This window comes from Garra rufa, chromosome 2, assembly GCF_049309525.1.
Source record: "Garra rufa chromosome 2, GarRuf1.0, whole genome shotgun sequence".
Taxonomy (NCBI): domain Eukaryota; kingdom Metazoa; phylum Chordata; class Actinopteri; order Cypriniformes; family Cyprinidae; genus Garra; species Garra rufa.
In genome coordinates, this window is record NC_133362.1 from 14,986,362 (window position 1) to 15,012,631 (window position 26,270).

The window sequence follows — 26,270 nt, forward strand, 5'->3', positions numbered from 1 at the left end:
ACAGGATTTTTGGAAATATGATCATAAAGGTCAACATGGGCCTGCTGTAGTGCTCAAGTCAGCAAAACACTTCCCGTCTACATTTAATGACAATACTGATTGTTGTTTCAGATTTCAAGTTTCACTCCTGTTTGTGTCCTTTGGGAGTTTAACAAAGGGGACAAGTGGACAAAGGAGAGAAAGCATCATCTATTCTCATCATAGTTTACCCTTGTTACATTATACTCTCTTTTTTTGTTCTTGTTTATTGAAAACAGTAGTAGTTAAACGAATTTACAGCTGTACTAGCTTGTACTTTGTATTTGTAAGGGTTTTTGGGAAAGTAGCACATATACAGTTTTGAAGTGACTTACAGAATGAATTTAGCATTGGCATGTATATAAATATAAAAATAAATAAAGCATTGTTACATATACAGTTGAAGTCAAAAGTTTACATACACCTTGCAGAATCTGCTAAATTATTTTATCAAAATGAGAGGGGTCATACAAAATGCATGTTCTTTTTTTATTTAGCACTGACCTGAATATTATATTTCACATAAAATACATTTTCATTTAGTCCACAAGAGAAAATTAAAGTTGGATTTATAAATATGACCCTGTTCAAAAGTTTACATACACTTGATTTTAAATACTGTGTTGTTACCTGAATGATCCACAGCTGTTTTTTGTTTAGTGATAGTTGTTCATGAGTCCCTTGTTTGTCCTGAACAGTTGACCTGCCTGCTGTTCTTCAGAAAAATCCTTTAGGTCCCACAAATTCTTTGGTTTTTCAGCATTTTTGTGTATTTGAACCCTTTCCAAGAGTGACTGTGTGATTTTGAGATCCATCTTTTCACACTGAGGACAACTGAGGGACTCATATGCAACTATTACAGAAGGTTCAAACACTCACTGATGCTTCAGAAGGAAACACAATGCATTAAGAGCCGGGGGTTAAAACTTTTGAACAGAATGAAGATGTGTACATTTTTCTTATTTTGCCTAAAAATCTTTTTTTTTTTTATTTAGTACTGCCTTTCAGAAGCTACAGATGATACTCACCAGAAGTCAAAATCATTGAAATTTACCCTGCTTTTCGATTTTAAAAAGTTTTCACCTCCAGCCCGCAGTGAATCGTGTTTTCCTCGCTGCAATAGTTGCATGTGAGTCCCTCAGTTGTCCTCAGTGTGAAAAGATGGATTTCAAAATCATAGTCATTGTTGGAAATGGTTCAAATACACCAAAAATGCTGAAAAACCAAAGAATTTGTGAGACCTGAGGGATTTTTCTGAAGAGCAGTGGTTCAGGACAAAAAAGGGACTCATGAACAACTATCACTAAACAAAAAACACAGCTGTGGATCATTAAAAAATAACACAGTTTTAAGAATCAAGTGTATGTTAAACCTTTGAACGGGGTCATTTTTATAAATTCAACTCTTATTTTCTCTTGTGGACTAAATGTAAACGTATTTTATGTGAAATATCTTATTCAGGTCAGTACTAAATAAAAAAATAACATGTATTTTGTATGATCCCTCTTATTTTGGTAAAATAATTAACATTTTGCAGATTCTGCAAGGTGTATGTAAACTTTTGACTTCAACTGTACTTTGCGTGCAGTTCGAGTATTTCTAATTTTTTAATACAGAGAAACACTGCCATCTACTGGCAGCAAAGCGCTGTATAGTCTCTGTTTCTTACCTCTTCTCATATTAGACACGAATATGAATAAATCATCTGCTCGTCGTTGTGTCTCAGATTTATATATGTTGAATGTGTGAATTACAGTTCTTTTTAGTTGAAGAAATGAAGCAAGTGTATCGAACAACGTGTCCGTTGCGGAACTAATGTTCAGCGCCACTTTGTTTCCGGAGAGAAGCTTAGGAGGTGCCGCACGTGCCGCTGCTGCCTGTCAAATACGATCTCAGTGAGTATTTTGTACAATAATTTGTGTCTGTTAATTAAAAAAGCGAGGGATTTACTGATTTTAGTAATGATCAGTATGTTTTGACTACTTTAGGCTGTGAGCTTTCTATTCTGTTGCTATGTGTTAACTATACGTTTAATAGGTTAACTTGTTTACACTGCAAAGAAACAGTCGAATTCATCTCTAGCTGTAAAGTTAGAAATTATAGACATGATTTTGACAACAATTCTGCATCGCTTGCGAGATAATTGAGAAATAGTTGTCTTAACTTGAGTCATATCGGTTTAGTGATCTGTGATGATTTATTTGTATGATTTAATATGGTTTTTAGTTTTGATTTTGGTTTAAAACAGTTGTGTCCTTGATCAGAAACAGGGAATTTCAGGCAGGCTTCCCTGGAAAAGTTTAGAGTAAAATGGAATAAATAAAAAAAACCCGAATACAATAATTAAATAAATAATAAACAACTCAAATTTAAACTAATACACGTAATTAAAACAAATAAAATGATACACATCGTATCATTTGTTTAAATAAACAGTACATTTAACATTATAGTACTTTGCTGTCTATGCAGGGTCAGAAAGCTCTCGGATTTAATCAAAAATATCTTAATTTGTGTGATGAAGATGAACAAAGGTCTTACGGGTTTGGAACAACATGAAGATGAGTAGTTAACAACTGATATTTAATTTTTTGGGTGAACCATCCCTTTAAGTCACTGTAAATAAAAGCATATGTGAAATGTCCTTTTCCTTCAAGGTGCCAGGGTAATCGCTGACGATCATGGACACTCTGGAGGACACCTTTAGGACTCTCTCCGTTGCCAGGAGGCTGCAGCCCAGTGAGGCCACGTACATTTTGGACCTCTCTCTTGCGTCCTGTGCCAGCAGCGGGTCAGATGTCCTGGCTGTGTGCTGCTCCAATCACGCTGTGCACCTGCACAACAGAGAGACGCTCCGCCTGGTGCGTGAGTTCCAGGGTCACACGGCTCCTGTGTGTGGAGTGCATTTCTCCCATCTCTCCCCTCACCTGCTGTTTACCGGCTCTGCTGATGGGACACTTTGTTGCTGGGACGTCCGACGACCCGGTTCTGATGCCATCCAGGTGTTCCGCAGCGATGCGACACATTCGTACTGCTCATTTGATGTGAATTGTAGTGATCGTGTGCTGTGCGCAGGCACGGAGCAGGTGGGGGAGGACAGTTTTTTGGTGTTCTGGGATGCCCGTATGGTTCAGGATGGAGGTAAGACTGGCGGTCTGCTGGGCGTTTACTCAGAGTCACATAGTGATGACATTACTACGGTGAAGTTTCACCCACGGCAGGCGAACCGGTTGGCTTCTGGAGCTACAGACGGGCTTGTGAATTTGTTTGATCTGAGTCTGGGTGGGGAGGATGATGCTCTTGTCACCACCTGTAACTGCAATTCTTCTGCAAGCTCCCTCTGCTGGACAGGTAGGTGGTAACAGCACACCTGACTGAGTTATCAAAGTCACTACCAGTCAAAAGTTTTTAATATTTAATGTTTTTAAAGAATTCTCTTCTGCTCACCAGCCTGTATTTGATTGATCCAAAATACAACAAAAAAGTAATATTGTGACATATTTTTACCATTTTACTATTTTTATGAATAGAAAGATCCAAAGATTAGCATTTATCTTAAATAAAAAGTGTTTGTAACATTATACACTATATTATTCAAAAGCTTGGAGTCAGTATAATTTTTTTTTTGATTTGAGATAAATGCTGTTCTTCTGAAACCGAGTAAAAAAATTTACTCTGCTCTGCTGTTTTAAACATTATAATAATAATAATAATAATTAATGTAACAAAAAATCAGAATATTAGAATGATTTCTGAAGGATCATGTGACTGGAGTAAAGATGCTAAAAGTATACAAAAAAATCACAGGAATAAATTGTCAAATAAATTATATATATATATATATATTTATTTATTTATTTATTTTTTTATAATATATTGAAATAGAAAAAAAATATTTTAAATAGTAAAAATATTTCCAAATTTTACCTATTTTTTCTGTACTGTGGATCAAATAAATGCAGGCTTGATGAGCAAAAGAGTGTGCTTTAAAAAACATTAAAATATCTTACTGTTCAAAACAGTAAAAAACAATATTTTTTTGTCACCATGCACAGAAGACAAGAGTTCCCTCAGTCATGAACAATATCAGAATTTTTACATTATGATGACCAGGCCTGTAAAACACTTAAGATTTAGCAATTTTTTGTAATAGTAATAATAAATTATTCATATTATTTTTTTCTTTGTATGCTTAGCTGCTGACTGGACCTTTAAAATGCTTCTTCAGATATTTTTTAATTTGTATTATGTGAAAATGTTAATACAATAATAAGATTAATATATTTATATATTTTTTCAAAAACATTTTTAATAATAGCATTATAATAATAGCATTAAATAATTAATAATAATAATAATTAAATAATTAATTACTACTATTATTACGATTAAATAATTAATAATAGTATTATTAATTTGTAATATCATATTAAATAATTTATAATATTATTCATATGGAATATTTTTTCCTGCTATGCATAGCTGTTGACCAGACCTGTAAAATGCTTCTTATGTTTTTTTTTCTGTAACATGGAAATGTTTATATAATACTAATAATGATAATAATATTAATAATATAATTATATAGGACATTTTTATTGGTATGCTTAGATGTTAAATTGTGATGAGCAGACCTAAAAAACTTTTTTTAAATATTACATTTAATAATAAATATTAATAGGAACGATGTAATATGCTGGAAATTGTGCTTTCTAAATGCAGTCACTTTTATGCAAATAAGAACAGTTCATTTGCAAAAACAGATAGCTCAGTATTTAACCATTTTCAAAAATCACGTTTTTTATTGTGCATTCCAATTAATCTCAATCAAACTGCAGTTGGGTTATTTTGATATAAAATAAAAATAACTAAAAAAATTAACTAACACAATAAAACACAATGAAAAAATGTTAACATCATAAAAAAACATGAATTTTTAAAATGAAGAAAAAAACTGTTAATTTATGCCAATAATGTAATTATATAAATATAAACATGACATAAATGATGATATTTAATATTATTAACAAATTCACTTATCTTTAATTAATCGATTAAAATGTTTAGGAAGCCTGTAAACATATGTATATTCATGTTGGATATGAATATACCAAGATAGCATAACTATTTAAATCTCATCACTACCCAGCAACAAAAAACTGCTAACAATATAAGTTTAAAATTAAATATTTTCACTCCCCAGAACCCTAACCTGTCATTTCATTTCTTATAATAACAGGCAAAGATCTTGACCAGCTGCTTTGTCTGACCCATGATGAAGGGCTACACTTGTGGGATGTGGCTCGCCCAGACAGCGATGACACTTTGACCCTTTTGAGTTCGGCTGATGCTCGAACACTTGTCCAGCTCCCCGACGGAGCCTCGCTTGAATACTTTGTGGGCAGTACATGGCTATCAGATGAGGAGCGTATTGTTTTAGTGGGAGGGAGTAATCATGGCGAGCTCCACCTCCTGGACTGCAGTGGGCGTGGTTTGAGGTTCATTAAATCCCTCAAAGGAGGTCATTCGGCTACAGTCAGATGCTTTCAGTGGGATGTGATCGGTCAGTCTCTGCTGACGGGTGGGGAGGATGGCCAGTTGTTGCAGTGGAAAGCGGAAGCGGAAGAAATCAGTGTGGGGAAGAAAGGCTCTCTGAAAAGCATCTCCTCGATGCAGCTTAAAACAAAAGCTCACAGAAAACAAGCTATACAGAAAGACCGCACAGGACAAACTTAGATTTTATTAAGAAACAGTTGAAACTGAAACAAAATCTCAGAGAAATTGTAAAGTTTGCTCTAATTCTTTTGTTTTCACAAATGTAAGGATGATAGATAAAGCTATGCTATATGGAGACTAAATTTGAATCTTCCGCCTTATAAAATGTATAACTTAATATAGATTTAAAGCGTTTAAAGCATGTTTTGTGGTTTTAAAATGTTGTGACAAATTGCTAAGAATTACCCTAGGTGTCTGATTTGTCCAGTAGATTAACTCTCATCTATGTGGTAATTTTAGTTCTTTTGTAGGACTCTACATTTCTTGTGTTTTAAAAATGTTTCAAAGTTCACTTCTGATGTTAAACTTCTGGGTTTTAGGACTACAAACTGAACAGCTGTATCGTATTAAAGGAACAGTTGAACCAAAAATGAAAAAAGTCTTTCTTTCTTCAGTCGAGAAGAAATTAAGGTTTTTGAGGAAACATTTCCTATATAGTGGACTTGGATGGAAATCAACGAGTTTCAAAGAGCTCTACACATTCCCAGCTGAGGAATAAGGGTCCTATTTAGTGAAACGATTAGTCATTGTCTAAGAAAAAATACAAATGTATATACTTTTTAACCACAAGTGCTCATTGCACAAGCTTGAACTGGCAAAGCTACTTGTAATATAGGCGGAAATATCGACCCAGTATTTACAAAGCGAATGTGCAAAGAAAGTCAAACGCTTTTACAAAAAATGGTAAAACAAAGATGTTGGCGATTTTGAGGTTGAAGGAGAAAATGAGATGGAGATTTTCACCCTACTTTTCCAAATGTGATTACATAATGCATGAAGCATCGCAGAGCTAGTGCAAGACAAGTATTTGTGGTTTAAAAAATATATAGTTTTTTTTTATTTTTTTAAGATAATGACAAATCGTTTGGCTAGATAAGACCCTTATTCCTCAACTGGGATTGTATTGAAATTGCAATTTGGACCTTCAACTCATTGGCCACCATTGAAGTCTACTATTTGGAGAAAATCCTGAAATGTTTTCCTCAAAAAACTTAATTTCTTTGCAACTGAAGACAGAAAGACATGACATCTTGGATGACATAGGGGTCAGTAAATTATCAGGAATTTTTTTTAATTCTGGAAGTGAACTACTCATTTAATCGGAACAGATTTGAAGGAATTTTGACTTAGACTCTCATTCTGGCGGCACCCATTCACTGCAAAGGATCCATCGGTGAGCAGGTGATAACATTTCACCAAATCTGTTCTGATACAGAAAAAACTCTTTTTTTATTGTGTATTTTTAACTAATACTTTAAGAGTTTACTCCACTTCAAAAAAATAAACATTTCCTGATAATTTACTCACCCACATGTCATCAAAGATCCAAGTTCATGTCTTTCTTTCTTCAGTTGCAAAGAAGTTAAGTTTTTTGAGGAATACATTACAGGATTCTTCTCCATATAGTGGACTTCAGTGATGCTCAACAGATTGAAGGTTAAAAATTCAATGTTAGTGCAGCTTCAAAGGGCTCTACACGATCCCAGCCTAGGAATAAGGGTCTTATCTGGCGAAACGATCAGTCATTTTCTTAAAGGTGCCATAGAATGCATTGATACAATATTTTTAATTTTTAAAAATAAAAACCCTAGGATTTGTCCCTAGAATGAAATGGTCTGTTATTACCTTATTTGGAAGTTGATGAATAATAATGATGAGCTCTGCTCTGATTGGCTGTTTCACAGAGCAGCTCATTCAGTAGTTCACACATGGAGGAAAATATATATTTAATCACGGAGCTCGAGCCGCTATTATGCGGGTCATTGAAACTGATGTTTTGAATGCACAATTATTTTACTTAACATTATACTACAGCGGCAGTACTTACCACAGATTTTACAAGTTTAGATGCTTGTTAGTGATGCTCAGGATCTGTAAATCATTCGCTATCATCCGCGCAGCCATCTCTCTGTTTATGTGGTAAGTGAAATCTTATGTACTGCAAAGTAACAGGCCCTTATTGTGGTTGCCTTATTTTATTAGAACGCCTTATTTGTTTTCCCTGCATTTCTGAGTACAGACACCAACCCATCCCTGCACTTATCATCTGCTGCACAACCTGGAACATAACATTTATTCCCATGATCTGCCATTTTCGCTATTGTCCTCACTTAGTTTTTTTTTCAATACAGTTAGGGTATGTCAAAAAACTCAAAAGAACAGAAGTTCTTACCAAGTGAACATTCAAGGATGGTTAAACACCCTTTACAAAAAAAGGAAAAAAAGCAATGTAGGATGATTTTGAAGTTGGAGGAGAAAATGAGATGGGAGTTTTTCGACATACCCTAACTTTCTTGAACCGGTGTGCACAGAGTACACCTGGCAAGACGAGCATTTGTGGTTAAAAAGTGTATAAATATATATTTTTTAAGAAAATGACCAATCGTTTCGCTAGAAAAGACCCTTATTCCTCGGCTGTTATCGTTTAGAGTCCTTTGAAGCTGCATTGAAACTGCTTTTTAACCTTCAATCCGTTGAGCACCATTGAAGTCCACTATATGGAGAACATTTTTTGGAATATCCCCAAAAAACATAATTTCTTTGCGACTGAAGAAAGTAAAACATGAATATCTTGGATGACATGAGGGTAAGTAAATGATCAGGACATTTTTATTCTGAAAGTGGAGTAATCCTTTAATGCATGGGGATTTTCTTGAAAATTTTGTCTTTAATGTTTTTGTCTTTAATGTCTTGGAGGGCTGCATCAGCACTACTGGGATACAATGTCAGAACCACTTTCTAATCAATGATGCAAAGTGCAACCATAATCACACCATGTCAGCATTCTTCCTATGCCAAGGGTTTAGATTCATGGTCATAAATTGTGGTCATGTTCTTAGCAAATGCTTTTTACAAAATCATCCGTCAAAAAGTGTATGTTTTGTTACTTTTCAGCAGTGAATTATGGACTAACCCTTAAGAACCTCTACAACTGTGAATAGAAAATGTTTTGATCTCAAGTGCATTGTGAATTAATTTAACCACATAATCTCACCTCTCACCTTCAATCTAAGTTTTTTTTTTTAATTGTTGAATCTCATTAGTGATCAACTATTGAGTGTGCTTTGAAATGCAAATGTGAGTTTCACAATGGATTCTGTCTTCAGTGTTTGATTCTTACAATGTAAACACAGAGGATGAGAGTCCAGCTAGTAATTCTGATGTAATGTAAGTTTGGTGAGGTTTACTATGCTGAATGCAGTCAAGACATGCCACAACAAGGCAGCCATGTTTATCTGTTTGTATTCCAGTGAGCGGAAACTGCCTCACCCTCAGTAATATTTAACAATGTCACAAAACGTGATGTGAATTCGGAATTTGGCACAGGATTCTAACACAGGAAATGACAGCTGAGAGAAAGTGAGAAACTGTCAGCTGTGTGGTGTTTGTGGATGCTGCGTGTTGTAAACGCCTTTAAATAAACAGTACAGAATTATGGTTTCAAATGCAAATACAGTTGAGGTCGAAAGTTTACATACACCTTGGAGAATATGCAAAATGTTAATTATTTTACCAAAATAAGAGGGATCATACAAAATGCATGTTATTTTTTATTTAGTAATGAACTGAATAAGATTTTTCACAAAAGACATAGACATTACATAGACTTGTTTACATACACGTGATTTATAATACTGTGTTTTTACCTGAATGATCCACAGCTGGGTTTTTTGTTTGTTTGTTCAGTGATAGTTGTTCATGAGTCCCTTGTTTGTCCTGAACAGTTAAACTGCCTGTTGTTCTTCAGAAAAATGTACAGGTCCAACAAATTCTTTGGTTTTTCAGCATTTTTGTGTATTTGAACCCTTTCCAACAATGACTGTATGATTTTGAGATCCATCTTTTCACACTGAGAACAACTGAGGGACTCATATGCAACTATTACAGAAGGTTCAAACGCTTACTGATGCTCCAGAAGGAAACACAATGCATTAAGAGCTGGGGGGTAAAAACTTTTTGAATTTGAAGATCAGGGTAAGTTTAACATTTTTTGTCTTCTGGGAAACATTTCATTATCTTCTGTAGCTTCTGAAGGGCCGTACTAAATGGAAAAAAAAATAAGAAAAATGAACATCTTCATTCTGTTCAAAAGTTCACACTCTTAATGCATCGTTTTTCCTTCTGAAGCATCAGTGAGCATTTGAACCTTCTGTAATAGTTGCATATAAGTCCCTCAGTTGTCCTCAGTGTGAAAAGATGGATCTCCAAATCCTGCAGTCATTGTTGGAAAGGGTTCAAATACACAAAAATGCTGAAAAACCAATTAATTTGTGAGGGTTTTTCTGAAGAACGGCAGGAAATTCAACTATTCAGGACAAACAAGGGACTTATAAACAACTATCACTAAACAAAAAAAAGCTGTGGATCATTCAGGTAACAACATTAAGAATCAAACTTTTAAATGGGGCGATTTTTATAAAAGACTATATGTAAACGACTTTTATGTGAAATATCTTATTCAGGTCAGTACTAAATAAAAAATAGCATTCATTTTGTATGATCCCTCTTAATTTGATAAAATAACTAAGTTTGAAGATTCTGCAAGGTGTATGCAAACTTTTCACCTCAACTGTATTATCTACAATTGAAAGCCACTCCAAAATCCCCTGCACAATACAAGTTATGACATTGCAGATTTATATAAAATACATATATGTTAAAAATGTATTATATTCACGCTGCAAATTTCACAACTAAAAAATACTATGGTCCTAATTTAGAAACGTTCACGTGTCCGTTTAACATAAAACAAGGAAACTTAAAAAAACACTAGGTTTCAAAAGTTTCAAAGCCCAGAAGGCGCTGAATCGTAGCAATTTGAAATTCAATGAAACAGCCCTGAGCTTTTTTGTTGCGTAACCGAGGAACCAGCCATTCTCCATGTACGCGTTGACGTAGGTGCATACGCGCACGCTCTCGTCACTCATTTCCTGAAACACATACATGAAACCGCAGCTGGGAGTAAAAGGTGCCATACGATCCTGATGCTCGTACGATGTGCTGATAGTTCACGCCAGGTGTGCTCTTCTTTGGCATGAGACGCTCCTCATATGGGTTGGGCTCTCATACAGGTTTAACTTCATTCCTGAAGAGATTGATTATTTCCTTTTCTTTTCCTTTTCAAAACTTGCGCCATTCTGAATAAAGATTTAGTAGTGTTCTGAATGATTTTTTTCTCTATTCGGTTTATTTTTATTTGTATCGCGCTTTTCACCATACATTTAGGTTTAGAGGATAGTTCCTTGATAAAGTTAGTTTTGCCAAAGTATTCAAATTCAGGAATACGGAGTTATGTTAATTATATAGTCTAAATAAATACTATATTGTCATAAAGTACATAACAGAATTGAAATAGTAGATCGATAAGGCAGAATAGTAAGGTGACTCTCTTTCCTGCTCGCACACGTCTCAACCCAACTTCTCTATTCATCGTTAGAGAAGCCTTAGAGCTTTCTCCCGCCCATGCGCGGTGATTGACATCTACGTCGGCCAATCATGTTCCGAGGTATCTTCAAACCGACCAATGGCTTGACGTTGTAGGCCCGAACCCGGCCCAGCAGGCTAGAGCGCGTCCGTGTTATGTGTGCCATGGACTCAGCCCAGTAATATTGACAATAGGGCGAAAAAGGGACCGATATTCCCTAACAAAACATCACTTCTGGATTAAACTAACGTATAAGCGCGGTGTGTGGATTTAAAGAGATACCCGGGGATGTTCGTATTTCAGCTGGATCCTTTTCTATCGTCGGAAATTTGAGTGTTTGATGGGATTATTGCTGTGGGTTTGGCAGTTTTTAAGGCCAAAAACAGATTTGGTGTCTTTCTTTTTCTTTTTCTGCTGCTTCAAGAGGCCTTGAAGAAGGAACGACAGTTAAAAACACCCAAATCAGCTCCTCACATCGAAAACATCAAGGTAAATGGAATATTTGAATGGTTTTTGCCTATCCTGCTCAAGTTTAGATCCGGTTCGTTTTTGTGTTTCACACACCAAACTAAATATGTCAAATAAATGAAGTTAGGGTCCAAGAACACTTTTTATACACTGCTTGCTAAGTGTTGTGTGGTATTTGTGGGGAAAAAATAAAAAATGTAACCATAGTTTTAATATTTTTCACACATGTCTGAATGTACAGCAACATTTGAATGGGTGCATGAGTGAAAATCCGTGAAGAAAGCTTGTTCTTCATCTGTTTTTGTTTTATTGGTCTTCTGGAATGCAGTAGGTCTTTGTCAGCTGCTTGTGTGTGTGAAAATATGTTTAGGACCATCAGAAGATCACGAACCTGCATCTTGTGCACTCAAGAGGTTTCTACTTTTTTCTGTTCTTTTAGAAGTAACCACAGTGCTAAACTGCTCTCGCAAATCTCTAATCTCTGTCTCTAATTCATTACGGACTAACCCACTAAATACAAGCAATTCTGATCATTACTCCAATAGTATTTGCCAACTTCTTGCTCTGGCTCAGTGGCACCGTGCCTCTGTGCCCTGTTTCCATGGTCTGGTTCACTTCAGCTGCCTGGCAGTTTGGCAGTTGCAATATCTCATCACCAGCAGCAACACATGCATCCCACGAGTGGATTACAGTCGGACGACTGGTTGTTTTGGGTGACCTTCAGTCAAAACCAATGGGAAAGGTTATCTCTAAATACCTGGTTATAGAGATTAGGGCCAGGGCATCAGTGGCAGCGTGTTTTGGATTAACGGCTGGGCATGAGTGTTTCCTAGATTGTGGTTGCCGGGTTCACTTCTTTGTAGTCGATCCAGTGGTTAAGCCCTAGGATGTTTTTATACCTGCAGATCTTTATACAGAGCTGGATCGCCGAACAGCACGGACAGCTGGGATTATCTCTCACTATTTCATAAACTAGCTCAGTTTTACCGCAATAGAAATTGCTTTTATCTATCTATTGTGTAGACAAAAATATGAATATTTTTGGTATGGTTAACATGGGTTGAGTAAAGGTTGTAATTTCTTCATATTTTGCAGAAGTGTATAATCTGTGTGTCTTGGTTTTATACAGAAATCTCACTGTGAATGTCAAACCAGATTGAACTTTACAACAGGAAAGGAAGAAGCATGGATCTTTTTCCTGATCTCACCTCATCAGTCTTGTTACACCCAAGTTGAAAACGGTGTATATATATTCTCATTACTATAATATACATTTTACATATTGGTGGTATTTACTGCATTTATATATTTAAATGTTGATTCAAATAAATCACTGATCCATTCAAATCAACACAAATGCAGCAAATTCTACCAACATGTAAACATAAATGTTTATTTATAGTTTATACACTACCAGTCAAAAGTTTTTAATGTAAAAATATTTTTACTATTTAAATTAACTGTTTTCTATTTGAATATATTTTAAAAATAGCTGAATTTTTAGCATCATTACTACAGTCACAGGATCCTTCAAAAATCATTCTGATTTGCGGCTCAAAAAAAGATGTATTATGTTGAAAACAGCTGAGTCAAATCTTTTTTTTAGGTTTCTTTGATTAATAGAAAGTTCAGAAGAACAGTATAAATGCTAATCTTTGGACCTTTCTATTCATCAAAGAATCCTAAAAAATAATTACTCGACTGTTTTAAATATTGATGAAAATACTAAAAATGTTTCTTAAAGCATAATAAATCGATTTCTGAAGGATCGTGTGACACTGAAGACTGCTGAAAAAATGTAGCTTTGATTACAGCAATAAATAACATTTTCAAATAGAAAGCAGTTACTTTAAATAGTAAAATTTTTTTGACAATATTACTGTGTAATATTAATGTGTTTTGGATCAAATAAATGCAGGCTTGGTGTGCAGAAGAGAATTCTTTAAAAAAACATAATCTTATAGTTCAAAACTTCTGACTGGTAGTGTGTTTTTAAAAAAAAAAATTATATGCTTTTTGCATTATGATAATGAGATTTATGCTGTAAATGTGCTTCAACGTTTTAGGGAAAAAATGTCAAATCTTAATAGTCGTGATAAAAAAGGTTTTTCTTGTATCAAATGATGTATATTGAGGCGAAATGTGTCTTATCTCAGCTTTGGGACATTCTCAGAGTCCTAACCACAATGACTGCTTGTGTTTATTGATTTCTGCTGACCTTATGTGTATTCATCAGTGTTCTCTTTTGGGATTGTTGCTTGCATTCATTGTTCTTGTACATGAGAGAGAAGGTTTCTTCTTTTTACAGGTAGTGATACTGCCAGGCCTGTCATTTCGGAGAACAGGAGAAGTGGCTCAGAAAAGAGATGATATTGTTTGTGGTAGGCTGCACAGTGCAGTATTATGGTCTATCATCAATAGACGTTGGCAGCATCTCACTCGTTTGATGTCTGCTAATTTCAACCTCTCAGACTGCAATATCAAAGTGCTCTGAATAGTCAGATTAAAGACCACACCGGCTTCGGACCGTCCAGTTCAGATAATTAGTTGAAATTTACTTTTCTATGCAGATTCACTTCTGTCTGCTTAGAGGTTTAAAGACATGGAAAATAACTACATTCAGTTCTAAATCTTTGACTTGAGCTTCTTGAGTTTTTAAAAGTGAGGACTTTTACGTCTTCCTGTTTAACTTTTCTCTGCTCCTCCCTTTCTAAAGGGGCGTTCACACTGACACTGATTAATTGCTGAAGGTCCATGGTCACTAGTTCCTACTCGACTGTCATATTTAACTGTACCACTTTGCAAACAATTGCTATTGCTCATGATGTCAGAAATCAGAAACTTAAAAATTAATTACTTTCAGTTACTTTTAATTCACTTTTGTCTTAATTCTCAAATGCATCTGGTTTCTAATGCAGAGCTAATTCTGTGTTTATCTGCTTTAATATCATGCATGAAATTTAAGCTGACACCTGTAGACTCATGATAAACCTGATCCAGACTTTTTCAGTCAACAGAATCCTGCTGTTTTACACAACTTCTTGCATCACAATAGAGTATGAATTTGTTTCCATCCTGTTTTATTTTTCGTCGCAGTGTGCATTCCTGCCTTTATTTACATCTCTGTCTAGATTTTCATTTTACCACCACATTTCCTTCCTATAGCCATTCATGGTTTGTTGTATAATTACAGTTGCTTTTGAATTGCAAACTCTTTTGTCCAAAGGCATTGAGACGGGTCTGGATTTAGTGCTGCTTCCACTGGTTCTGCAAAATAGCTTAATGCACAGGCATAATGAAAATACACACATCACTGGTCTAAAGACCTCAGCGCAACTAATGGCTGTTTACAGTGCTGCTGGAAAGCAACTTGACATACTCTTTGGTCTTGTTTTTCCACTACGCAACTAAATACCTGGGATTATTTAATTCATCATAGAACAGTCCCATCAGGTTCCTACAGGACCTGAATTCACAGATATGAAATGTTGTCTTTTTGTGTGTGTGTTGTTTTGCAGGAATAACCTGCCATTAATCGTTATGTAATTAGCCTGATTGGTATCAGTGACAGTAGGAGTGTTTACCTGTAAATATTTTGGTTCATAATATAACTGAGTGCCTTGCAAATATTAGACTCAAGATGATGATGCAAAATATATTTGTGTTCTCTAATTATATTCATCTAAAGACTTGTCTTTACAGGGTGATCATGTTAAAGGGGTCATCTGATGCCCATTTCCCACAAGTTGATATAATTCTGTACGGTCTTAATGAAAAGTCTAAAACATACTTTGGTTAAAAATTCTCAATAGTAGTTCGGTTCACAGCGAGCCTTTTCGGTGCATACTCCTTTAAATGCTCACACCGTGTCCTAACTACACACGCTGCGACATGCGATAAAAGTCCTAACTAGCTGTGACGGCAACACAAAATTTCTATTTTAGAAACGGTTTCTATTTTTGCAACGTTGTGGCTGGGTCAACTACATTAAAACCAATGACAGTGATAATCTCAAGTACTGATTATGCCCTTTAGTCAATGTTTAAATTGTCTAATGTGAGTTTCAATATCATATTGGGAGACATTTATAGGCATAATGAATGAAAGCAACAACGGATGGTGTACCTCAGATCTTGAAAAGCAGTTTTCTGAGACTAAACTTTAGCTGCAGTCGTGGAACTTGCTAACTAGCACATTTTTAGGGAAGGCGATTTGCAAAGATGCATTAAAAAAAAAACTTTTACTCACTGGATCATGAATGATTTGCGTGAACATTGGTGCATTTAGGCAGATCGGGGGGCGCATTCTTTTCAAAAACAAAAGTAATCCAAAAGTAATCGTTTTCAACGGCTCAGATGTCGGGAGTAATTGAAGCCTTACATTTAACAACAAAATGCCTAAATTGCTTGGGAGACATTCTTGTCTACCCCGCTGCGGCATTGAAAATAGGGCTGTGAAATTCAGTTTTGATTTCGGCTTCAAATGATTATGAAAATACAGTAATCAAGATTGAAACGATTATTGCGCCCCATTCCGTCCCGTTTCCAGTGGTGCGCTTTTGCTTCTCCATAAACGCCTAATTTCACATGCAAATTAGCAAAATCATGCAACGTCATTTTCATTAAACGGGAAGATTTGCTTGATTTATTAATGTTTCTTTAATAAAATGTTAAAAATACAAAGAGAAAAATCACTCACTGCTCTTGAATTAAGGACTTTTGTAATTTTAATAAGAAACAAAGCATGTTTAATTCTTACAGTGAAGACGCTGTTTTATTTTACATTTAAATAATTACATTCAATTTCTGAAGAAGGCTGTTGGACTACTGTAGACTTTCACAAAAAAGCACTGCTTTTTTTTTTCGGTTTGTATCTTTTTTTTCTGTTGTATTGCTATCTTTTAATAAACCACTAATATAAAGTTTTGGACCCAGTCTTAATCGTGTTAAATAATCGTGATTACAATATATCGTAATTATGATTTTTGCCATAATCGAGCAGCCCTAGTTGACACAATGGTGGACAGTTTATAGCTCACTCAGGGCAGGTCTACGTTAAAACGCCAATGTCAATCAACAATTGTGGGAGGGTCCTGGGTCTGTGTGACGTTACGCAGCCAAGAATCTCTGAACGGCTTGATCTGAGAAAGAGGTTATGATTTAAAGGGATTTAAATAAAAACGGTAAATTTTTTGCACTATAGGGTGGTTGTGTGCACGCACTGCCAACACACATATGTTCAAACAACATGTAAAAGTTAATTTTGCATCCGATGACCCCTTTAACAGCAGCAGTTAGCCATAGCAAATTAAATGAAGATGATTATAGTCATTATGCAAACATTTTGTAATGTTTCTAAGACGTAATACTTTCATTACTCAGAGTCTGGCACTTATACATACACTCTAATAACTCACTAAGTAAGTCTGTGACGTCTATGACTGGTAAGTATTGTCCCAGTGTTTCTGTGTCATTTTTACATGAAGATCAAGAGCAAAGTTGAAACTTGATGGGTACTATGAGAATGGGTCGCTTTATGTAGGGTCGTTTGCAAACAAAACTGAGCAAACATATCCATTATCAATAGGCCGTTCCTTAGCATTGTTGCAAAGTGAGCCTACAATGGTCACTTCAAGGAAGTATTTTTAAATGTGATCATATGATTCTGAGAGGGGATTCATTTTGAAAGCTGTGGCTGTTAAAGATCTTACATTTGACATTATATCTCTCAGTTGTTCTCATGTGCCCAAGAACTAATAATGGGAAATATTTGTACACATACCATGAAGAGACACATGTAATTTTGTTGCCGTATTGGATTGGATTGCATATGTTGATGTCAATATGTTGTCTTATACACCTCTCTTTTTTTTATTCAGGGCTATGTCCTCCGCAGCCACCACGCCTCCATCAGTGGATAAAGTAGACGGATTTTCCCGGAAGTCTGTCCGGAAAGCCAAGCAGAAACGTTCTCAGAGTTCCTCACAGTTTCGCTCTCAGGGCAAACCAATCGAACTCACACCTCTTCCCCTGCTTAAAGGTGACTCACTCACGATTACTAAATGCTCTCATAACCAACTGCTCTGAAATCACTTGAGCTCTGAAAATCCCTGATACTGAGTAGAAAATAATTCTGATTCAGACTGCTTCTGCTGTCTATAAAGCATACAGTAGAATAAGAATACAGATTTTCTAAAATCTAAAGCATTTTTGAGGTCATGCGTGAATAGGACTTTATTAGATTAAAAGGTTAGTTCACCCAAAAATGAATATTCTGTCATTAATTACTCTCCCTTTTGTCGTTCCAAACCTACAAGGCTTTCTGACCCTACATAAACAGTGGGTCAGTGGTTTAACCGTAATGTTATAAAGCTACAAGAATACTTTTTATGCACAAAGAAAACAAAAATAATTACTTTATTTAAAGAATTAGTTCACTTTCAGAACAAAAGTTTACAGATAATTTACTCACTCCTTGTCATCCAAGATGTTCATGTCTTTCTTTATTCAGTTGTAAAGAAATAGTTTTTTGAGGAAAACATTTCAGGAATTTTCTCCATATAGTAGACTTCTATGGTGCCTGTGAGTTTGAACTTCCAAAATGCAGCTTCAAAGGGCTCTAAACGATCCCCGCTGAGGAAAAAAAAGAGTCTTATCTAGTGAAATGATGTCAAATGCTCGTCTTGTCTAGCTCTGTAATTCAGTACAGTTTTGTATTGAAACTGTACTGTAACTGTTTGTCATTTTCTGAAATGTCATTTTCTCCTCCAACTTCAAAATCACTGCAGAAGTACTGACCCAGTGTTTACAAAGTGAACGTTCAAAGAAGGTCAAAGCCTTTTACAAAAAAGGTAAAACAGCAATGTAGGATGATTTTGAAGTTGGAGGAGAAAATAAGGTGGGGGTTTTTCAACATACCCTAACTGTCTTGAACCGGAGTGCACAGAGTATTACAGAGCCAAGCTAAACAAGATGAGCATTTGAAACAGCATTAAAACTGCATTTTGGAAGTTCAAACTCACGGGCACCATAGAAGTCCACCACATAGAGAAAATTTCTGAAATGTTTTCCTCAAAAAACATAATTTCTTTACGACTGAAGAAAGAAAGACATGAACATCTTGGATGACAAGGGAATGAGTAAATTTTCTGTAAATTTTTGTTCTGGAAGTGAACTTAATCATTTAACAATTTCTTCTTATTACCTTTTTGGGCTTGGGAACGTTTCAGTTGCGTTGCTGTCTATGCAGGGTTAAAAAGCTCTTGGATTTGATCAGAAATATCTTAATTTGTGTTCCAAAGATAAACAAAGCTCTTACAGTCTGCAACGACATGAGGGTGAAAAATTAATGACAGAGTTTTCATGTTGGAGTGAACTAACCCTTTAAGTTCTTTTTTAATACTTATCATATTTGTGCATGTAAGCACATTTCTTGTGTGTTGTTTGTAAATGGAAAAACAAATTGAGTGTGCATTTATTTGATCAGAAGTACAAAAACTGTCATATTGTGAAGTGTTATTACAAATTAACATTTTTTTTTTGGTAGTGCATCTACTGCACATTTTTGGCTAATATGCACAGTATAGGTGCTACACATGCACATCACACAAATATTAAATGTAGTATGGTAGTATGCGATTTAAAACGTAACTAGTTTTGCTTATGCATCATGGCTCTGTAAAACTTTTCAGGAAGATTGTAAAATGTCAGAGTACATCTTGACTTGTCTGTGCTTGTTTAGGACAGATACTTGTGCTCTTGTGCAGTTCCTAAGACATTTTCTGCTATCTCCTAGTAAACATTATGCAAATACTGTGCATTCTTGAATTATAAAAAAGCTTTTTCTGTTATTTACTAAATCACACTCAGTTGCTGTAGGAGACACCGAGACCTTTACAGGAAAACAAACAGATGCAGAGACGTATCCAATGTTTTGTCACTTTAAAGCTTGCCTGAGAATTGTGGTGCTGTTGCTGGCAGGTCTAAAATTAAATGAAGAGAGATCAGTGCAGAAATCTGTTCGTTTCACTGAGGGCTTACAGTTTTATGTCAGTTGGCTGTGTCTGAAGAGCTTGTTTTTGTGTAGCATGTGTGATGGAGTGAAAACGTGGGTGTGTGGAATCATGTGCCTTGCATTTGTCCATTCGCCTGACTTGCTTTTTCATTTTTCCCTTAAAGATAAAAAAAAACGCACACCTAAGTGTCTAGGGCTGCACAATTAATAGAAATAATGTGAAAATGGTGCAGTTTTGAGTCAGTTTTCTATGTTCTGTGATTTTTGACCAAATTAAAAACTGTAAATTACAGTATCAATAGAAATAAGCAATGATCATGAATGATAACTCTGCATCCCTATCAGAACTGCAATGTTACTCTTTTTCAATGTGACCAACATGGTTTGTTTAAAGAGACTGACTTGTTTGACCAAATAACCTTTGAATCCATATCAGTGTGTTGAGCGGTCAGACAGGTTGATTTAGTATTTGTAGGAGTGCGTCTGATTGGCCATTGCTGAGGTAACCGCCCTCCCACAGAGGCTTTGTCTGTTTACCTCTCATCATAAATGAATGCAAAATACAATCGTTCACTCATCAAAGAGCAGGCTGTTTTCAGATTCACCTGTTTCATGTCAGACCTTCAATCCTTTGCCTAGAAAATGACTAGAAAGTGTTCTGCTTGTGATGCACTATTAAAGATATTGACTTCAGATAGGTCACATCTATTCATTGATGGACTAAGAAATGGAGCAGGAGTGACTAAAAGTGTTCCCATTCTATATCGCTGACTTTTACCCCCTGCAGAACGCTCAGTAAGGATTATGGGAAGGAGGGATCAAAGCATCTCATTCCCTACAGGGGTCACTCATTTAAAGGTCACAGCGATGGTGTGCGAGTGAAATGATAGGCTAATTGCAGTCGTGTTTTAGAGGAGATGAGGTTCATAGCCAAGCAAAAGTCATGAGTGTTAAAACATTTTATACTACAGGGCCGTTGAATGCTTGAATCTGATTGGCTGACGAACGTTCTAGAGGTGTGCATTATTTTCAGAGAAACGCATGGCGAACGTAGTTCCAGGCAGCTTTTGACCGCAGTACATGTCTATATCACTTCGCCACACAATTTCAGTTATTTCAAAGGTCCTCCTTACAGCCCCAAACAGCAAAATAACCAAAACCCACAAAATAAATACAGTAAACAGGATAAAAACGACAGATTATTTCATTTTTTTTTCACAATATTACATTTTATGTACGGAAAGCACAAACTTTATTTCTCTCGCTCTCTCTCACTCACAGACGCTCACACACATAGTTAGCACTCGCGCTAATGTTGTTAGCGCTGCTCTGACGATTAACAACTTAAAAACGACATGACAGCTCTCCCACGCGAGGTAACGGCGTGGTCTTGAAGAAAATGGACTTAAAGTCTAACTGTTAGTAGAGACGATGCTGCCAGTCACCTTTGAGAGACACACAGACTTGAGAGAGGTAATGCATTTAATATCTCTCTCCCTCTCTCTGTCTGTCTGTCTGTCTGTCTGTCTGCTTGTCTGTCGGTCTGTCTAAACTCCATCATTAACTGCATTAGTTTGCTATCAACGGCTCAAGCGTCGTTACTAGGTCTAAAATTACGTTTTGGAACTAGCAACGAAGGGTTGGATGAGCTGCGTAAGAAATTAATCCTACTCACAATGGCGTTTTAAGGATAAAAACCGGACGAATGTCTTGCGATATATAATTTGATCGATGTCTTGAGGTGTGGTAACTGTAGTAACTCTCCGCTTCGCGTCGTGACCGCATCACCACCTCGGGTGTGCATTATTTTCTAAGAATTCTACGGACCGTCGTCAATTATTCCTTACATAATCTGGTTTGTCTGGAGTCATTTTATTTAGTTATTTGAACACATTGTGACGGCTCCCATTCACTCCAAAGGATCCGTTGGTGAGCAAATGATGTAATGCTATATTTTTCTAAATCTGTTATGATAAAGAAACAAATTCAGGCCTAGTAGCTGTTCATCTGCAGATTGCAGATTGATAAAATCATTCTCTGAAACGTTTCTGTATACAAAGTCTCAAGTGTTACAGATGGCCTGTTGACAGAACAGTTGTCCTTTTGGGCCACTGTTATTTGCACATCAATTTTATGTCTTGCAAACTTAAATGTTTGGTTTTGCTGTGATGTGTTCTACACTTGTGGCTCCTGATTTGGCATCAAGATAATGTTATCTAGCTAGCTAACCTAGATAAGTGGTTGTCGAATTTGCAAAAATTACAGTGTTGAAAGCATGAGGACAAATGTGTTGACAGCTGCTTACTTTTCATAGTTGTTTTTCATGGTTATTTATGGACTTTATGGTCATTAAAACCAAATAAGTCTCCACTAGTTGCAGAATTTTCAAAATTATTTTGTAAATTAAATGAAACCATTATGTTTAGCAAGTATTAAAAAAACATTGTAAATAACTTGATCCTACGTTTCAGTGATTTAAGTGATTTGTTCACCCAAAAAGAAATATTTTGTAATCATTTGCTCACCCTCATATCATTCCAATCTTATATGACTTTCTTATACATATTTTGAAGGATGCTGGTATGCTTTGGTGACCAAAATAGATGTTTCTAAAAATATCTTCTATCATGTTCCATAGAAGAAAGTCATTCTGGTTTGGAATGACATGAAGGTGAGTAAATGACACGGTTTTCATTTAAGCAAACCATCCATTTATTAAACAGTGAAAACAGAGAGAAAAGCAAGTCAGACTACAACATGGTGTGTAATGTCATGTCTTTGGATGTTTACTAATTTTGGACAGAAGTGTCACCATGAAACCCAGTTGCCAATAGATGGCAGTGTAGAATCACTGCTTTCCTAAAGAGACTCACAACATGAATGGAGTGTTTAGTGGTGTGTCACCTGAATGCAGAGGTTTGGACCACACACTTCCTCTTAGCTGTTAACACTGAACCTTTATAGAAAATAATTCATGAATAGTCAGAGATCATGTGAATTGAGTTGCACTTGATGCACTATCACTAAGCTGTTCACATACAAGCCAAAATAAGACACCTACACAGCCTTTCAAACGGTGTTCGTGAGATTTTTTTTTTTTGCTTACTGAAGCTGCATTAATTGAATTAAAAATGCTGTTACTATTATGAAATATTACAATTTAAAATAACTGAATATATTATACTGAAAACTGAATTTTCAGCATCATTACTCCAGTCTTCAGTGTCACATGATCCTTTAGAAATCATTCTTATATGCTGATTTGGAGCTTATTAGGCGTTTCTTATCAATGTTATAAACATTGTTCTGCTTAATATATTTGCAGGAACTGCAATACTTTTTTCAGGATTCATTAAACAGAAATATTTACTGACATAAGGGTCTATTCTACAGAATTGGTCTAAACTTCTGTCCCACAACCAAAAAACACATTTAAAATGCATTTAAGTATTCAAATCTTACATGATTACTAAGATCCGCCTATTATCTATTGAAGCCCACAATAATATTTTAAATATTAGTACGCATATTAATATATAAAATCAGTATTTGTTGGGTACTTTCAATTGGGAAAAATGCAAAATAATTTTTGCATTTTTTTTCCCCATTGTTGTTTTTAGAAGTGTCTTTCTGAGACTTTTAATAAGTGTAGTTAAATTATTTTATATCTTCTTTGTAAATTATGAAACTTTATGTAAATAAATGCATTTTCATGTCACTATACCTAAACAGTGTATGTTTTAGCCCATTGGCTGAGACTGATTTTAGCTACACCCCTACATTTATGATCAGGAAATATTCATGTGTCCCTCTCTCTCATAGCTATATGGTGAGTAGATAGGCTCCATCATTTTGAGGTAAATGTGTTCAAAATCAGGAAAATCTGTGTGCAACTTTAAGGAACGTCACTACCGAACACATTTTTTTTCTGCAGTTAAGCACACTTTTTTTGCAAATTATTCCATAATATTTAGTTTTTATGTGTACCACTGTTCATAACTGTGCTAGCTAACCATGTGCTGATTAGCATCTCTGAGCTAGGTTGAAAAGTATCTAAATTTGTCACTACTGAAAGAGTCACGACCAAAACGTCATCATTGTTACATATTCCTCATATTTGGGGAAAATGAACTACATTTTAGTACAGTTCTGCAAATATTTGTATTTAAGTATGTTTTATTATGCAAGTGTGGGATTTTTGTCAAAAATAAAGTATACTAAATTATCAACTAAGATGTTTTTTTTTTTTTTTTTTTTTTTTGCTTAGTGTATATTCAAACTAATGAATCCTTAACTTTGAAATCAGTATGATCAGCCTTTTGCCTTGTACAAAATACATTTTTTAATTCAAAATACAACAAATCTCATACATTACACTTGAAAATTTGTTAAAAATCTAATTGTTATTGATTTACCTTTGGAAAAAAATTAATAAAATAGCAAAGAAATTTCTATATTTACAATGTAGATGTGAGCAAAATCTTCATAGATCAATATAACCCTTCTTATTAAATTATATATTACTGTGTTTCGGTAGTGACAAATTTGGGGAGAGGACAAATATTTCAGAACGTTCTGAAAATGCAATATGAGAATTAACTGCACAATTACTAGAAATGTTTACCTTTGATATTATACAATTTGCAAACATACAATTTATATGGAAAGAGACATTTCCTACTCTGTAGAATTGCCCATACATGTGTTTTACTGTCACTTTTGATCAATTTCATGCTTCCTAAACCTGAATAAAACTAACTTTCTGACCCCAAACTTTTGAACAGTAGTGTACAAACTGTCTGAGAACCTTGAAACAAAAAAAAAAAGTGTTGTCCAGAGGCGGACAGAAAATGTAGGTGAGTGGGACGTGGCAACACAAGCAGTGTCAACAGAGATGTGAGCTTTTGTTTCTCATCTGCGTGGGACACTCTCTCTAGCTGGATGTCAGTCTGCTGATGCTGCACAACATGCCATTTTACATAAAGAAAACACTGACCTGACAACAAGTTGACTACTTTTCTGGACGGCTAGCACAGTAAAAATGAAAAATAGCACTGTGTTTTTAAATATAAATTCTTAGAGTCTTGGTCCGTCTTTGTCCGCCTGGTAGTATTACCGGGCTCTTGAGCCACGTGTTCTGGCCACCATAGATGAATTTCCAGCCCGTTGTAAACTCCTGCCCCTCCTCCCCGGGATCCGCGCTGTGCCTCTGACCTTGCTGGCTTGAGTTTAAATGAGGAAGGCAGAAAATAGCACATTAGACACAGAGCCCGTCCGTGTTTCCGTGGGCTCAGCTCGGCCATCCGACACCTGATCTCATGGGTTCCTCTGTGGAGGTGCAGCTCTGTGCACTGTACACATAACACACACACATGAGGCTTACAAACAGCCATGTTTGATTTACTTTTTCAAATGCTTTAACTTACAACTCACTACCGGTTTCCTGGAACGAGGGACGCAGGAAGAAATTCAGAGAAAGAGACTTGTCTGAGTGAGTGATAGGGAAAAGCGGGTGGTCATGGTGTATTTTTGTCATTTCGTAGATGTCCGTCTATTAGCATGTTGTCTTCTGTGTTGTTTGGTACTTTGGGGGCTGGTTCTGACCGTATGTGGACGTGTGTGAGATCAGCGGGCCAAGTGGAGCAAGAGGTTTTGTTCTTTCAGTCAGATACTGATCTTAAACAATGGTACGAGTGCTGAACATTCTGTCATGCACGTTAGCTCACAAACATGACTTGTCACTTTTGCAGTAGTGAGTTCAGTGTGTTCAGAATTAGTTATTTTTGTATAGGACACTTTAGAACGTTCTAATGAGGAATTCAGCTTGGCAGTTTCTGTTGCAGATTGCAGGATGTACACTGAACATGTTTTATGTATACAGTCGTGGCCAAATGTTTTGAGAATGACACAAATATTAGTTTTCACAAAGTTTGCTGCTCAACTGCTTTTAGATCTTTGTTTCAGTTGTTTCTGTGATGTACTGAAATATAATTACAAGCACTTCATACGTTTCAAAGGCTTTTATCGACAATTACATGACATTTATGCAAAGAGTCAGTATTTGCAGTGTTGGCCCTTCTTTTTCAGGACCTCTGCAATTCGACTGGGCATGCTCTCAATCAACTTCTGGACCAAATCCTGACTGATAGCAGCCCATTCTTTCATAATCACTTCTTGGAGTTTGTCAGAATTAGTGGGTTTTTGTTTGTCCACCCGCCTCTTGAGGATTGACCAAGTTCTCAATGGGATTAAGATCTGGGGAGTTTCCAGGCCATGGACCCAAAATGTCAACGTTTTGGTCCCCGAGCCACTTAGTTATCACTTTTGCCTTATGGCACGGTGCTCCATTGTGCTGGAAAATGCATTGTTCTTCACCAAACTGTTGTTGGATTGTTGGAAGAAGTTGCTGTTGGAGGGTGTTTTGGTACCATTCTTTATTCATGGCTGTGTTTTTTGGGCAAAATTGTGAGTGAGCCCACTCCCTTGGATGAGAAGCAACCCCACGCATGAATGGTCTCAGGATGCTTTACTGTTGGCATGACACAGGACTGATGGTAGCACTCACCTTTTC

General features: G+C 35.9%; 2 protein-coding genes across 3 annotated transcripts in view; both read left to right on the forward strand.

The window, feature by feature from the left end:
* Positions 1 to 1,864: 1,864 nt before the first annotated feature.
* Positions 1,865 to 7,742, forward strand: wdr89 (WD repeat domain 89). The gene is made up of 3 exons (XM_073833737.1): positions 1,865 to 1,913; positions 2,676 to 3,369; positions 5,258 to 7,742. Exons 2-3 carry the CDS (start codon positions 2,700 to 2,702, stop codon positions 5,752 to 5,754), a joined length of 1,167 nt encoding a protein of 388 aa, XP_073689838.1. The 5' UTR covers positions 1,865 to 1,913; positions 2,676 to 2,699; the 3' UTR covers positions 5,755 to 7,742.
* A 3,464-nt stretch (positions 7,743 to 11,206) lies between these two features.
* ppp2r5eb (protein phosphatase 2, regulatory subunit B', epsilon isoform b) overlaps positions 11,207 to 26,270 on the forward strand; it is a 40,832-nt gene continuing 25,768 nt past the window's right edge. Inside the window, exons 1-2 of one of the 2 annotated variants that reach the window (XM_073834892.1) lie at positions 11,207 to 11,707; positions 17,565 to 17,725. In XM_073834892.1, coding sequence (XP_073690993.1) covers positions 17,569 to 17,725 — 157 coding nt within the window. In that variant the 5' untranslated portion in view covers positions 11,207 to 11,707; positions 17,565 to 17,568. Of the gene's footprint in view, positions 11,708 to 17,564; positions 17,726 to 25,051; positions 25,191 to 26,270 lie in introns of those variants that run through there. The other variant, XM_073834894.1, reaches the window with a different exon arrangement.

What these genes read in the sequence shown, in the direction of transcription:
- wdr89 (XM_073833737.1), top strand. Translation starts at nt 2,700, where the DNA reads ATGGACACTCTGGAGGACACCTTTAGGACTCTCTCCGTTGCCAGGAGG. An exon ending in AAGCTCCCTCTGCTGGACAG is followed by an intron (nt 3,370 to 5,257) that starts GTAGGTGGTAAC and finishes TTATAATAACAG; the next exon opens with GCAAAGATCTTGACCAGCTG.